General features: G+C 39.0%; 1 protein-coding gene across 1 annotated transcript in view; it reads right to left on the bottom strand.

Annotated features, from left to right (window-relative positions):
• Nucleotides 1-14623, bottom strand: part of LOC129224756 (solute carrier family 12 member 2-like) — a 273588-nt gene that overhangs the window by 36650 nt on the left and 222315 nt on the right. Inside the window, exons 10-12 of the mRNA XM_054859303.1 lie at nucleotides 12767-12874; nucleotides 4788-4911; nucleotides 1048-1149 (exon numbers count right to left, since the gene is read on the bottom strand). Coding sequence (XP_054715278.1) covers nucleotides 1048-1149; nucleotides 4788-4911; nucleotides 12767-12874 — 334 coding nt within the window. The remainder of the gene's footprint in view (nucleotides 1-1047; nucleotides 1150-4787; nucleotides 4912-12766; nucleotides 12875-14623) is intronic.

Raw genomic sequence — 14623 nt, 5'->3', positions numbered from 1 at the left:
AATTGTTTAAATTCCCATTAAACTCGATAGATGGCGCTCCAATAAAAGTTTTGGAGTTCAAGTCCAATCGCGTCCAGTGGCGTAGTCAAAAGAACTTTTTGGGAGGGGTTTTCAAAAAAAAAAAAAAAAAAAAGAAAATTATTGCTTTCATTTCTCATTAATACAATTCAATATATTTAACAAAACAGTTTCTACTGCTTTGTAATTCTTCATTTAAATAACTTGTTTAAAAATAATTAATAATCCGTACTAATATCATAATATGACTTTAAAACGAAGAAAAAAAAGGAGAATCACAATGTATACAGTCTGACCACCAATAGTATGGAAAGGTAAACATCCGGTTTATAGGCGGAAATGGACGCTATTAAAGCTATTAGTTTATAGGGATGGTAGTTTGTTCGTTACAGATGTGCATTTTGCCTCTTAATGATTTAGACTCAGTTTTATAAAAATGACAATTTGTGGACGGGGCAACAGCTTTTTAAATCTAAACTAAATTCGATCTACATTCTCACTACTGATTTATTTTTGAACAACATAGTTTTGATCTTACCATTTTTCTTTTACATTTCCGGACGAAATGAAAACATTTTCCTTTCATTGTTTCCATAGAAACTCTTCTTGTTTCCCCTCATTTTATTTTAGAGAATGCAATAAATTAATAAGACCTAGTGATATCAAACGCGTGCCTCAAAATAACGCATCGCTATATTCCTTTCTTCCCTGGTAGACTCATTCAGATGGAATCGCTTAACTTGGCCGATTGCCCAAATTCCATATTTTTGTGATCAGACTGTATTTACCAAAACTTTTATTTTACTTCCTACCTATTTTGTAAGTTTTTTTTTCGGGCACATTTATTTTTTTTTTAATTATGTTTTTAATAAAGTTAACGTCATTACTCCACTTTCCTCTAAAATTTAAGCTTTTGTTGCTCAAACATATCCCGCTATTTAATCTAACGAAAATTCTTGTTCTTTAAACTCCAAATTGCAGTCGAAAGTTCATCAAACACATATTGAATCACTTCAATGATGCACTTACCGGGAGCCTTGACAAATGTGGCATGAAAACAGGATAAGTTAATCAGACAATAGGCAGCAAGAAAAAAATTCGAAATGAGAGGAGCAATCAAATTCAGATCACCTGTAAGAAAAGATTACAGTGGCATAAGCCAAATAGGAAAGCTTCTTTAGCAATCTGCTATACAGATTAAAATAACTTTAAAATATTTTGTAGTAAGTTACCGCCCTAAGCCAGGCTAAAGCAGAAATACTTAAAATACACCACCAGCTCAGTTATTCCATCCGAGGACTGCAGTTTCGTGCTTTTTAGCACTCATCAGCTGGAAGCGAAAAACCTCTTAAGGGAGCCGAGAGAGAAACAAGGTTAGGCTAAGAGGTTTTTCGCCTCCAGCTCATGTGATTCCTATTTCGGGCTGATGAGTGCTAAAAGCACGAAACTGCAGTCCTCGGATGGAATAACTGAGCTGGTGGTGTATTTTAAGTATTTTTGCCTTAGCCCTGGCTTAGGGCGGTAACTTACTAAAAAATACCATGCTTTGCCATCAATCAGTTGAACCGCACAGTTGCTGCGGTCGCTCATCTGGTTTGCTAATTCTGCATTAGCTGCCAGTTTGTTTGGTTCTCTTGGCTACCTTAAGAGGTTTTTCGCCTCCAGCTTATATGATTCCTATTCCGGGCTGATGAGTGCTAAAAAGCACGAAATTGCAGTCCTCGGATGGAATAACTGAGCTGGTGGTGTATTTTAAGTAACTTTAAAATAGTCAGATGAATCGCTCACATTAGATTGATCAAGAAACTTATTATAAATAAACGATTGATAGTTAAAAATAAATTACGAAATTAAATAAATACGAGTATCAAAGTAAGGATAACATGTTTAGAAATGAAATAGAAAACTTCAGAATGCGTTAAGGAGTTATTTAAAGCCAGGTACAAATTACAACAAATTATCTAAAATCCATTCACTTTTTTTCCATGTAAGAGCTGATAAATCTCTGAAATGAATATTTTCGCAATAAATGTGGCATATTTATGTGCGTGGCATTTTCATAACTGTAATTAATGTATAAAAAACTTCAATTTTTACACTATGGTAGAGAGCATTTTATGATAAGCTCTTCTTTTTCTTTTTCAGTAAAGTTAAGTGATTATTTAAGAGCACCAATCAGAAATGTCATCGAACCATTTAAAAAGCTCTAAAGAGTTCTTTTTAGTCAATTAATTAATTACTTAGTTAAGAATTTTACTAACAACAAAAATCCAATAATTACAGTGGCAATTCAATAAAAGCAGAAACATAATTGGAGCAGTTAAAGCAAATTGTACCTTTAAAAAGTTAAAACAACTAGACTTGAATTCATACGTGGGCACATTAAAAAGACCTAAACAGCGACAATAATTGCTTAAAAGGATATAAAATTTAAAAAGACAAAAAATATCAACATAGTCAAAATAAGTAAAACTAGTTCTAAAACACAAATGACACTTCTACGAGTTTTATTTGGAGCAGCAAGTTGGATGCAATCGACAATATCAGTAAAGTTAGTTAAAATTATGAAGGACTTAATTGAAAAAAAGGCGACACAAAAGCTCACGGCGACATTTAAAACCGGGAACATTATGTATATACAGTCGAACTAGTTTATAACGAGCCCAAAGGGACCGCGATATTTGATATTTAAAACTGGGAACATTATGTATATACAGTCGAACTAGTTTATAACGAGCCCAAAGGGACCGCGATATTTGTTCGTTATAACAGAGGGCTCGTAAACAAACGAGTTCATGAAAAACCTTTATTTCTTCTTTTTGATCCATGGACAGTTCCGAAGAAGTTGGTTGATTTGCTTTGAAGTCTCTAAATGTCTCTTTCTTGTGTCATTGTTTTTGAGGAATACACATATACACACACATAAAAATTTTAAATGCTTCTTTATACTCCACGAACTAAATTAAAACTAGCTGATGTGTGCATCACATGACTTCCTTTTACTCCAATTTAATGACATTTCCCCATTATTGGCAATTTTAATGTGATTCAATCGTTTACTCTCTAAGTATCACCAACAGTAGCCAAATTAAAACCAAATTAAAAAAAAAAAAAATCCGTCAAATTTGTCGCCAATCCGGCGACAAAACTTGGCGACCAAAAGACTGGCGATATATCGCCAAGTGTCCGACAAATTATAACACAACTTGAATTTACATCGAAATTAATAATGATTTCCCCCCAAAAAGGAGCAAAAAAACCTCTTAGGAACATCCGAATGCAACCAAAAGGGAAGGTGCACAACTAGACTCCCTAGGAGTCTACGTACCAAATTTCAACTTTCTAGGACATACCGTTTTTGACTTATGCGAGATACATACGCACATACATACGGACGTCACGAGAAAATTCGTTGTAATTAACTCAGGGGTCGTCAAAAGGGATATTTCGGGTGTCTGTACGTTTTTAGGCATATATCCACGAGTGATCGGGTCGAAAAAAAAAACTCAACATTCATTCGGGGGTGAGAAAAATGGAAATTAAGGCCGCTTTTTGAGTGAAATTTTTTTCGCGAATACAATATTTCCTTTTTTGTAAAAGGAAGTAAAAAGTACTGTCATCGCTTGTTCTCAGGGTTTATGGTTTATCGTTAAATTTTGATGGACTTTGGAATGCTGAAGAAAATTGACCACAAAAAGATAAACTGAGCTGGAAGTTAATAGAAATTTTAGTTACAAAAATATTGTTCGCTTTTAGCGGGGTTTGTACGTTAAAAGTGAATGACGCTTCCATAGGTTTAACATTGTACCAACCGAGTATTTTTGATTTCCTCGCTAAATCCGGGTTCTCAATAAATCAGGGCTCGTTATAAGCGAGTTCGACTTTATTGCATAAAAATAAGTAAAAATGTGTCAAAAAGTCGTAATTTTTTGAAGTGAGACACTCTTGAATTATTGGGTAAAATGTTCCTCTAAAAGACCAAAAAATGCTGATTGGAAATTGCATACAGACGAGTAAATAGTTAAATCGAACTAAAAAGTTATTATGTATTCAAACTTTTAGAATAAAACGAGTCTTTTTAGATGTCATTTCTCAAATCGTCTTGGCAGAATGTAATAAAAGCTTTAGAATCAGTCATCGTCATAAGAAAGAAAAAAATATAGGACATGTCATTTTACATAAAAACTATTTTTCTAAACACTTTATTGCTGAAGGTAATTTTTTTTCTTGATTATGAAACTGTTTTAAACCCTTTAGATTCGTCTATTATACGTTGAAAAGTTTGTAATTTGCGTTCATTTCTATGTTTCTTCGAAGCCATGAGTCGCTTGTAAAATTTACTCCAACTGACCCGAACTAAGTCATTTCTATGTTTCTTCGGAGCCACGTTTCGTTTGTAACGTTTACAACAATGACCCTGAATGAGTCATTTTTATGTTTCTTTGGAGCCACGAGTAGTTTGTAACATTAATCCAGCTGACCTAACAGAGTCATTTTTATGTTCTTTTGGAGCCGCGTGTCGTTTCTAACATTTACCCCAACTGACCCTAACTGAGTCATTTTTATGTTTCTTTAAAGTCAGCTAGCCACGTGTCGTTTACCACAGCTGACCCTAACTGAGTCATTTTTATGTTTCTTCGGAGTCAGGTGTCGTTTGTACCATTTACCACAATTGACTCTAACCGACTCAAGAAATTTGTCGTATTGTTATTGTAAATATGCGTAGTTAGAAAAAGGTTAAGAATTTATGTAAAGGATGGTCACATCACCTATAGCACAACATCCAAGTGCCACAAAAAACGCCAACAGATAGCCTCTTCTTGGCTCGTTATTTTTTCCGTAACCTTTGGCAAATAGATGAATCCCAGGGAACAGTTTGTCTTTACACAGCGCCTAAAAAAGAAGTTAAAACCCCTAATGAGATGATTAATTTTTTACAATCAAATTTGAGCTCAAAAATTTTCAGTTTTTCAAGAGAAATTGAAGAACCTATAAGCAAACGGGCGTAGTATCAAAATGAAACATTTTGATATAACAAATACAAATGTCAGAGGAAACTCTCATATTTTGGGGCACGAAATAGTAATGGCTTGCTCTGGTTTACGTTTCTACACAGCATGATTTCAATGATTCAAACTTTTCAATGAAAGCATACTTAGGTTTTGAACTTGGAACGGGATTTTTCTCAAAACTAGTAAAAATACTTTCATATCTTGTTGCTTCCCACTAAATTGAAAATGCTATTGCTCAATTTTAATCTAAAAGCATGTTTTACTTTTAGCAGATTGAAAAAATAAAAATAAACAACGTAAAAAAATGCATATGAGGAAATATTCAAAAAGAGATGCGTTCACAATTGAGAAAAAAGATAGCAAGGTATTTTAATCTAGAACATTGTAAAGGTAGAAACATTTTGCATTAAATTTCAATCATATTAACATAGTTAAAATTCTCAGTTTCCTGTCTAATTGTATGAAGTTTTGCTTGCCCACACTAGAGCCGGCACCGACGTGTTCGTATTATTGGTTCTCTGCAAATATATATGCATGCATACACCAGCACAATCAGATTTTACTTTATGTGTCAGGGGAATAAACGGAGTGGCTCAAAAGTAGATATACAGCTACTTATACGTATAGCACGACTGTTATTTTTATTATAGGTCAAATTGCATACATATTGTTACAAATCCTGTAAATAGTAAATGTTGTAGGAACGTAACCTGTAAATAGTTTCCCGTAATGAATATACAACCCCTTTTTCATTCGGCTAAAGTATACGACCCCTATTTTCTTTCTTTTCATTGATAACGGTCAACGCATTTCGAGAAGCGTGTGGAATATTTGAGAAAATTCTTTCCGGTGTATTTAAGCCGTTAGCGATGGATAAACAGTTAGTTTGGATTGATATTTCGAGCTGAGGGCATTTTGCTCTGTTTATAGCGAGGCATTTCGCTGTGTTGTTTTCGTATTTGGAAGTAAATACGTGTGTAAACGTTGAGTTTACGGTGTTGTGTGATAATTGCTTAATTGCTGATGAATAATTTAGCAGTGGTTGAAGATCTTTCCCGTACATAGTGTAAATAAATTTCCTGTGTTTTTATCAAGAACTGTGTCTTCATTTCAAGAAAGTGGAAGTCGCACCGAATCCGTTACAATTTGGCGCCCAACGTGGGGCTAATCAGGACTTTCTTGGAGTAAGTGTGACTTTGGACATTTTTTTCATAAAGACTGTTTGAATTTATAGACTTTGTTTTTATGGTGATTACTCGCGCAATGGATGACCAATTAAAACAACTTCTGGAAGCAATTAATGCTGTGAAAAGTGACTTGACCGAAAGTTTGGCGGCTAATCAAGACCAATTAAAAAGTGATTTGACTGCAAGTTTTACTGCAAATCAAGAACAATTAAAAAATGATATGGCGGCTAATCAAGAACAATTAAAAAGTGATCTGACTGCAAGTATGTTGGCAAATCAAGACCAGTTAAAAAGCGATTTAACGGTGCTGAAAAAGGACTTAACGTCTAACCAAGAAGAAATTAAAAACGACCTTATTTCGGTAAAGACTGTGATGGAAAATAAATTTAATGACATAGAGCATCGAGTTGATGCAATTGAAGAAAAATTTGATACCGTTGAAAGCCGATTCAATGCTGTAGAAAATAAATTTGAAGATGAAGATAGAAGATTTCATCTACTTAAAGAGGAGATCTTTAAAGACCTGGAAAGGAGATTGGCGACCGCGGAAAGCAGCTCTGTACAGTTTGGCGCTCCCACATCGGTTGCTCGACCGTCCATTAAACTTGCCACCTTTGATGGGAAAACTTCGTGGCAGGTTTACAAAACTCAGTTCATGATAGTGGCGGAAGCGAACGGATGGGACTCTGCTACCAAGGCCTGCCATCTTGCAGCATCCCTGAGAGGTGACGCAGCGGACATTCTTCAGACCCTTCCGGACGGCCAGCGCCTGGATTTCGCCGCCCTCACATCTGTGTTGGAGCTTCGCTTCGGTGAGAAGTGCCGAAAAGATTTCAGCCGACTCCAGTTGAAGTCCCGTTTCCAGAAAACCGGGGAAACCCTGCAAGAGCTCGCGGCGGACATCGAGAGACTGTCTCATCTTGCTTTTTGTGACTGTCCTGCGGATGTTCGGGACGGCCTGGCACTCGGCTACTACATCGACGGGGTTCGAGATCCGGAAATCCAGAAAGCTCTACGGATGGCGGATGTCAAAGACCTGAATTCTGCTGTTGTGTATGCGATGAAGTTGGAGGCCGCCCAGCAAGCAACCCGTGTGGTTCGCCATCCCATCCGAACTCTGGAAGCTGATGAGTCTGATTCCAGGTCGTCCCACCTCGCTGAACTCGAGAGACAACTCGGTAACTTGTCAAGACATCTGAGCAGCATAACAGCCCAAAAGAAACAAGAGCAGAAGTGCTGGAAATGCGGTAGTGAAGGACACCTGCGAAGGAGTTGTCCGGCTCGCCAAGCTACGCGAGGGAAGGAAATCACCACCACCAGAGCTCTGCAGATTTCCTCTTCTAGTAGTGGCAGTGATGGACTTTTCATTTATGCACATGTAAATGGGAACCCCTGCAGACTGATTGTTGACACTGGAGCCAATGTGACAATCATTAGGACAGATGTGGCTCGTGAATTTGGATTGAAACTGCTGTGGACATCGCCACGCGTAAGTCTCCAGACTGTGACAGGTGACAAAATTGAGATTGACGGTAAAGCGGACTTGGAAATAGTGTTTGGGAATGCCACCTACCATCATACGGCATTCGTCGCTAATATCACGGACCCCTTCATTCTCGGATTGGACTTTTTGAAGAAATATGACTTCACTCTCGACTTCAAGACTAATGAGCTGCACTCGATGAGAGAAGACATAGCCGTTTTCCCTGCAGAAAGTGATGTCAAATCCGCTCATCAAATAATAGCCCAAACAGATTTGTCAATTCCCTCAAGGTCAGAATCATTAATACCCGGCTCCATTGAAGAAAGCAATAGTTTTCGATTTGGACTCATTGAATCCCCCAACTTAAGCAATAGCCTAAAAGGAGTGCTGGTAGCATCTACGCTTGTGGACCTTTCTAAGGATGTAATTCCTGTAAGAGTCGCCAACGTGAGTGAAAGGCCAAGGAATATTCGGAAAGGTGAAGTGTTAGCAACTTGTACTCCAGTAAACTGCATCATTAGAAGAATCAATTCCCCCGAGACTGTGTCTTCTGAGTCCTTGACATCGAAGTTAATTGGGAGTGCACCATTAACGAAGGATCAAAGAACTGCTGCGGAACAATTGGTGGACGACTTCAAGCATCTGTTTTCATCTACATCGGAGGATGTGGGCCGGACGAATTTAACGCAGCATAGGATCTACACTGGAGAACACCCCCCTATTAAACAGCATCCAAGACGACTACCGTTCGCCAAGAAGGAAGAGGTTGAGACCCTCCTGAAAGAGATGAAGGAGAATGATGTAATCGAACCTTCATCCAGTCCTTGGGCCTCTCCCATCGTCTTGGTCCGAAAGAAAGATGGCTCCACCAGATTTTGTGTCGATTACCGACGACTGAATGAAATCACCAAGAAAGACAGTTACCCTCTTCCACGGATAGACGACACCTTAGACACTCTTTCCGGACACAAGTGGTTTTCGACCCTGGACTTGAAGAGCGGCTACTGGCAGGTTGAGATACACCCTGATGACCGAGAGAAGACAGCGTTTACAACTGGACAAGGCTTATGGCAGTTTAAAGTGATGCCCTTCGGCCTCTGCAATGCACCAGCTACGTTCGAGCGTCTTATGGAGACAGTGTTAAGAGGACTTTCCTACGAATCCTGTCTGGTCTACTTAGACGATATCATCATCGTGGGACGCAGCTTCGAAGAACATCTGGCAAATCTTAGGAAGGTGCTGCAAAAGCTTAAGGAAGCCAATCTGAAGTTAAGCCCGTCCAAATGTAATTTGTTCCGCCGGGAAGTGAACTACCTTGGTCACATCATCTCTTCTGAGGGTGTACAAACCGATCCAGAGAAGGTATCTGCGGTCAGGAGTTGGAGTCGTCCCGAAAACATCCATCAGTTGCGAAGTTTCCTGGGGCTCTGCACGTACTACAGGAAGTTTGTGAAGGGTTTTTCCAACATTGCACGACCTTTGCATAAGCTGACGGAGAGCAAGCAAAAGTTTGAATGGTCAAAAGAATGCGAAGATGCATTTCTACGACTGAAGGAGGCTTTAACATCAACGCCTATCCTCGCCTATCCTCAGCCTGAAAAATCCTTCATCCTGGACACTGATGCGAGCAACGAGGGAATTGGAGCTATTTTATCCCAAGAAATTGACGGAAATGAACATGTCATCGCTTACTGGAGCAAATGCTTATCAAAGTCGGAGCGAAATTACTGCGTCACCAGAAAGGAGTTACTGGCCATAGTGAAAGCTGTAGAACACTTCCATCATTACCTCTACGGCCGAAAATTTCTGCTTCGGACAGATCATGCCTCATTAACTTGGCTTTTGAACTTCAAAAATCCGGAAGGCCAGATAGCCAGATGGATACAGCGGCTCCAGGAATATGACATGGAGATCAAGAATCGAAAAGGGTTATCTCACGGTAATGCTGACGCTTTATCAAGGAGACCCTGTCCTGAGAACTGCCACTATTGTTCCCGAATCGAGAAACAGTATGGAACGACTAGCCCTACCGCCTATCAGGTGACAGTGACTCCAACATCATCAGAACCTGATCCATGGAGTGATGAACAAGTTCGAAAAGATCAACTTGAAGACCCCGACATAAAACCAATTTTAGAGTTCATGGAAAGTGACAGTCGACGCCCTAGCTGGCAGGACGTTTCCATCTTCAGTCCTGCAACAAAAAGATACTGGGCTTTATGGAACTCACTCCATTTACGGAACGGCGTGCTACACCGGAAATGGGAATCTGACGACGGTAAAGCATCTAGGTGGCAGTTACTACTTCCCCGATCAAGGATTTCAGATGTTTTGAAAGAAATACATAGTAGTGCGACTGGAGGACATTTTGGTGTCTTGAAAACCCTCAATAAAGTTCGGGAGCGCTTCTTCTGGAGCAAGGCGAAGGATGACGTGGAGAAGTGGTGCCATTCTTGTGACGCCTGTGCTGCTCGTAAAGGACCGAAGAAGAGAAGCAGAGGGAAGCTGCATCTGTACAACGTTGGAGCTCCTTTCGAACGAATTGGGATCGACATCCTGGGTCCTCTACCAAGAACTGCTGATGGGAACAAATACATTCTTGTTTCCATCGACTACTTCACCAAATGGCCGGAAGCATATCCCATTCCAGATCAAGAGGCTACCACCGTAGCAGAGACTCTAGTTCAACATTGGATCTCGAGATATGGAACACCTTTGCAGATTCATTCCGATCAAGGGAGGAATTTCATCTCTGCTGTGTTTAAGGACCTATGTCAAATTTTCGGAATTGAGAAAACTAGGACAACACCACTACACCCACAATCGGACGGCATGGTGGAGAGATTTAACCGCACGATCCTAAATAATCTCTCGCTTATGGTATCCAGAAATCAACAGGATTGGGACAAGAAGCTACCTTTGTTCCTGCTGGCCTACCGCAGTGCTGTCCACGAGACTACCGGATATGCCCCATCTCAGATGCTCTTCGGACGAGAGCTTCGGCTACCTTGTGATCTCGTCTTCGGTCGTCCTCCGGATGCGCCTGCATCGCCTGAGGAGTACATCCAGGATCTCCAGGCCCGGTTGGAAGACGTTCATAACTTCGCACGAGAGCGAATCAACATCGCGGCGGAGAAGATGAAGACCCGATACGACACAAGGTCTACTGGACATGAATTCAACGAAGGCGACAAGGTTTGGTTATGGAATCCCATCCGACGGAAAGGTCTGTCACCCAAATTGCAGTCGCATTGGGATGGACCCTACAAAGTCCTCAACCGACTAAATGACGTCGTAGTGAGGATCCAAAAATCACCTAATGCAAAACCTAGGGTTGTACATTATGATCGGTTAGCCCCATACTATGGCCATAGTTCATGAGTATTACGTAAAAAACCATGGTTGATAACATAAAAGTTGTAGATAATTTTTGCTTTTAATGTTTAGTAATATTTCTTGTTATTATTGTGTTTTCTGTATCTGTTAGTTATTAATTAATGTGTATAATTGTGAACTTGTGATAGAAGTTTTGCACCCTTTCTGGGGATTGTACTGCCCGGGACGTGCAGTCCTTAGGAAGGAGGCAATGTTACAAATCCTGTAAATAGTAAATATTGTAGGAACGTAACCTGTAAATAGTTTCCCGTAATGAATATACAACCCCTTTTTCATTCGGCTAAAGTATACGACCCCTATTTTCTTTCTTTTCATTGATAACGGTCAACGCATTTCGAGAAGCGTGTGGAATATTTGAGAAAATTCTTTCCGGTGTATTTAAGCCGTTAGCGATGGATAAACAGTTAGTTTGGATTGATATTTCGAGCTGAGGGCATTTTGCTCTGTTTATAGCGAGGCATTTCGCTGTGTTGTTTTCGTATTTGGAAGTAAATACGTGTGTAAACGTTGAGTTTACGGTGTTGTGTGATAATTGCTTAATTGCTGATGAATAATTTAGCAGTGGTTGAAGATCTTTCCCGTACATAGTGTAAATAAATTTCCTGTGTTTTTATCAAGAACTGTGTCTTCATTTCAAGAAAGTGGAAGTCGCACCGAATCCGTTACAATATATTCACAAATTTAATCCCAAAGGCGCTCAAAATGTCCACTTTCGTCATTGATGCATTTCTGCAACTTTAATATCACAAACAGTGCGACACAAATTCCAGTTTAGCACGAATTTCCGGAAACGCATCATCAATTAAATTCTTCAACTGTCGTTCTGGAATACATCTCATCCTTTACTACTCCATCAAAAAAGTCAGCTTTGTAAAAGAATGGGCACAATCAGTTATGTATATGTAATTGCCCACTAGGGTGACTCAAAAATACATGTAAAAAAAGTTTCTCCTAGATAACAGGACACCCCTCAATATTTTCAGGCTTTGTGGATAGTAATATATTGGAAGAAGTTTTGCTTCCTATTTCAACTGAAAGAGGGTGCTCAATCCCTTTCCCCAAACTTCATAAGTATGGGGAGGGGATTAAAAAATACATTGAACTGAAAAAACAATGCTGTATATTATAATATACACTAGTAATGTACATATACATTGCAAAAAAAAAATACCATTTACAAAAAAAAAAAAAAAAAAAAAAAAACAGCTGGGGAAATTAAATGTTTCTAAATTTGTGTCATTTTCTATGATACGGCTAATGTTAAATTAAGGAATCATTGAGCACCTTCTTAAAATTTGAGTAAGAAACAAAAACGTTTATAGCATAATACTATTAGTAAGTCTACAAAAATAGGGGGTGTCCTGGACTCTAGCTGAAAAAAAGTGTTTTTTTTTTTAACCACCCTACTGTATACCTACTTTTGGGCCACTCTGTACTTTAACAACTGTATTAGGATTGGCAATATAAGTTAAAATCAAGAACAGGGTAGGGGAGTGGGGCATTGATCCCTACCCCGCAGCCTGGCTGTGCTGTGCTCACATACCACTATGGTTCAGTTTCTAAATAATGCAAGGACGATAGATTTTAATTAAAAAAAATATTCGCATATCTTAGACGAAATACGCTAGTAGGAAAGAAAACATTAGCAGTAATGTATAAATGATACGTACCTGAAATATTTTCGGAGCACTAACAAGACTTGCTAAGGCTGACGATAGAGTAGCAGCAAAAATTCCGCCATAAATGATAGGAGAAAAGGCAGATACCATTTCCATGACCTAAAAATTATTTTCAGTTAAACATTTCTCCACTCGCACAAAATGATCCAGTTGCCGTTGAAATATTTTTGAAGCAGAAGAAATTACGAGTATGAAACATACGGAGACTTGACAAGATGATATGAGGCAGTGGGATCAGCAGAGCACACCCTCCCCCCCCTTGCAGAGGGATGCAAGTGGCAAAATTAAAAACTTGGAGATACCTGGTACAAATGGTAGGTGAACCTCTCCTCTCTCTTGAGGGAAGAGATAGTACAAGTAGCCCTGGTAAGTTCTGTTATACAGCATGATTAAAAAAAAACTTTTTAATGAAAGTACCTAGGACCTTATCTTTAAACGCGTTTCACTCAAATCTTGAAAATATCCACTTACATCCTTTAGCTTCTCACTGCCTAATATGCGATATGTCACAGCAAAGTAATTGCGATGTCACTGCGGGTCTCAATGATCACGGTCAAGAAGTGCGACTTATTTCATGTTACGTCCCAGCGACGTCGCTGCAACAACTAATTTTGCGACCGGTCATTTTGTACCCTTGTGAAGACGTCACTGCAACGTCATATCGTTGCGCACTGACATTCGTAAGTTGCTGCAACCTGTTGGAGACACAACAGTGACATCACAGGACCGTCCCACGACGGGGAGTCTAATAAGCAATTCTAATGGTAACAGATGTACCATTGTTGCATGTACTCTACAAAGGCCCCAAATACCTTTATTTTTTTTGTCTCAGCGCATTAGCGTAAAAAATGACATAATACCATACCTGTGCGTAATGCAATTAATTCTGAAGGTATCTACAGGGTGATTCGGAACAACGTGTCAGAAATGTGCCTGGATATCAGGCATAGGCGAGGGTGGCCCAAAGCGGGTAGGTTTTCGAAGAACGCTCGAAAATTGTAGTTTTTGGATTTTTATCGCAACAATTTCGGTTTTATTTCCTAGCAGAGTTCTTGAACTTCGAAATAAAAAGTGATTTTTGTATTATTTCAAACCCAATATTTATTTATTAACAAGTATTACAAACACTCGAAAAACCCACTTTGCCCTACCAGGGAGAACAAAGCGGGTAAGCTTAACTAATTGCGGTTTGGTACAGTTGCCAATCAAATATGAAGTTATAAATGATTAAAATAGTTGACTAGCTACCTGTCATTATATAAAAAAGTATTAAACAGTTGTACTTATCTAAAATAGTTGTACTTACGTATTCCACAGCTGTTTTTAATTATTGCATTTTGTGATATCGAGCGTTTCTTTCTAGTGGTTATATGAAACCCCAGAGAACATTTTCAGGTGCAGTAGTTACATCGGGACTCTTTGGAGGCTAGGCAGAAAGTACACAATACAAATTATGTACGAGAGGATGGCGCGAAATTCAGCTTCGTTTATAACATGGACGGTGTATACACCGACTCTTGAGACTTCAAGGAAAGTGTGTACAACAAATATTTGTCCATAACTACACAAAATGTCACTTCCGAACCACCATATAAAAAGTGCAAGCTTGACCTTCGTGCTGAATAGGATCCAGAAAATATAAAAATGGTATTGTGTGTGAGTGTGTTTGTGTTCGTATGTTCCTTATCCAAATCCATTTTACGTCGGATCTTTGCCAAATTTGGCACAGATGTCCTTTGATGCTCAAGAATCACATAGGGGAGTCTTAGCCCCCCTACAGGCAACGAAAGCCCCCCATACACATTAACAGGAAATGTTACCTTTTTTTCTTTTATTTAAGCCTGACTG

This window comes from Uloborus diversus, chromosome 6 (genome assembly GCF_026930045.1).
Source record: "Uloborus diversus isolate 005 chromosome 6, Udiv.v.3.1, whole genome shotgun sequence".
Lineage (NCBI taxonomy): Eukaryota > Metazoa > Arthropoda > Arachnida > Araneae > Uloboridae > Uloborus > Uloborus diversus.
Note: the sequence above shows the minus strand (reverse complement) of the source record. Positions and strands in the feature narration are given on the sequence as shown.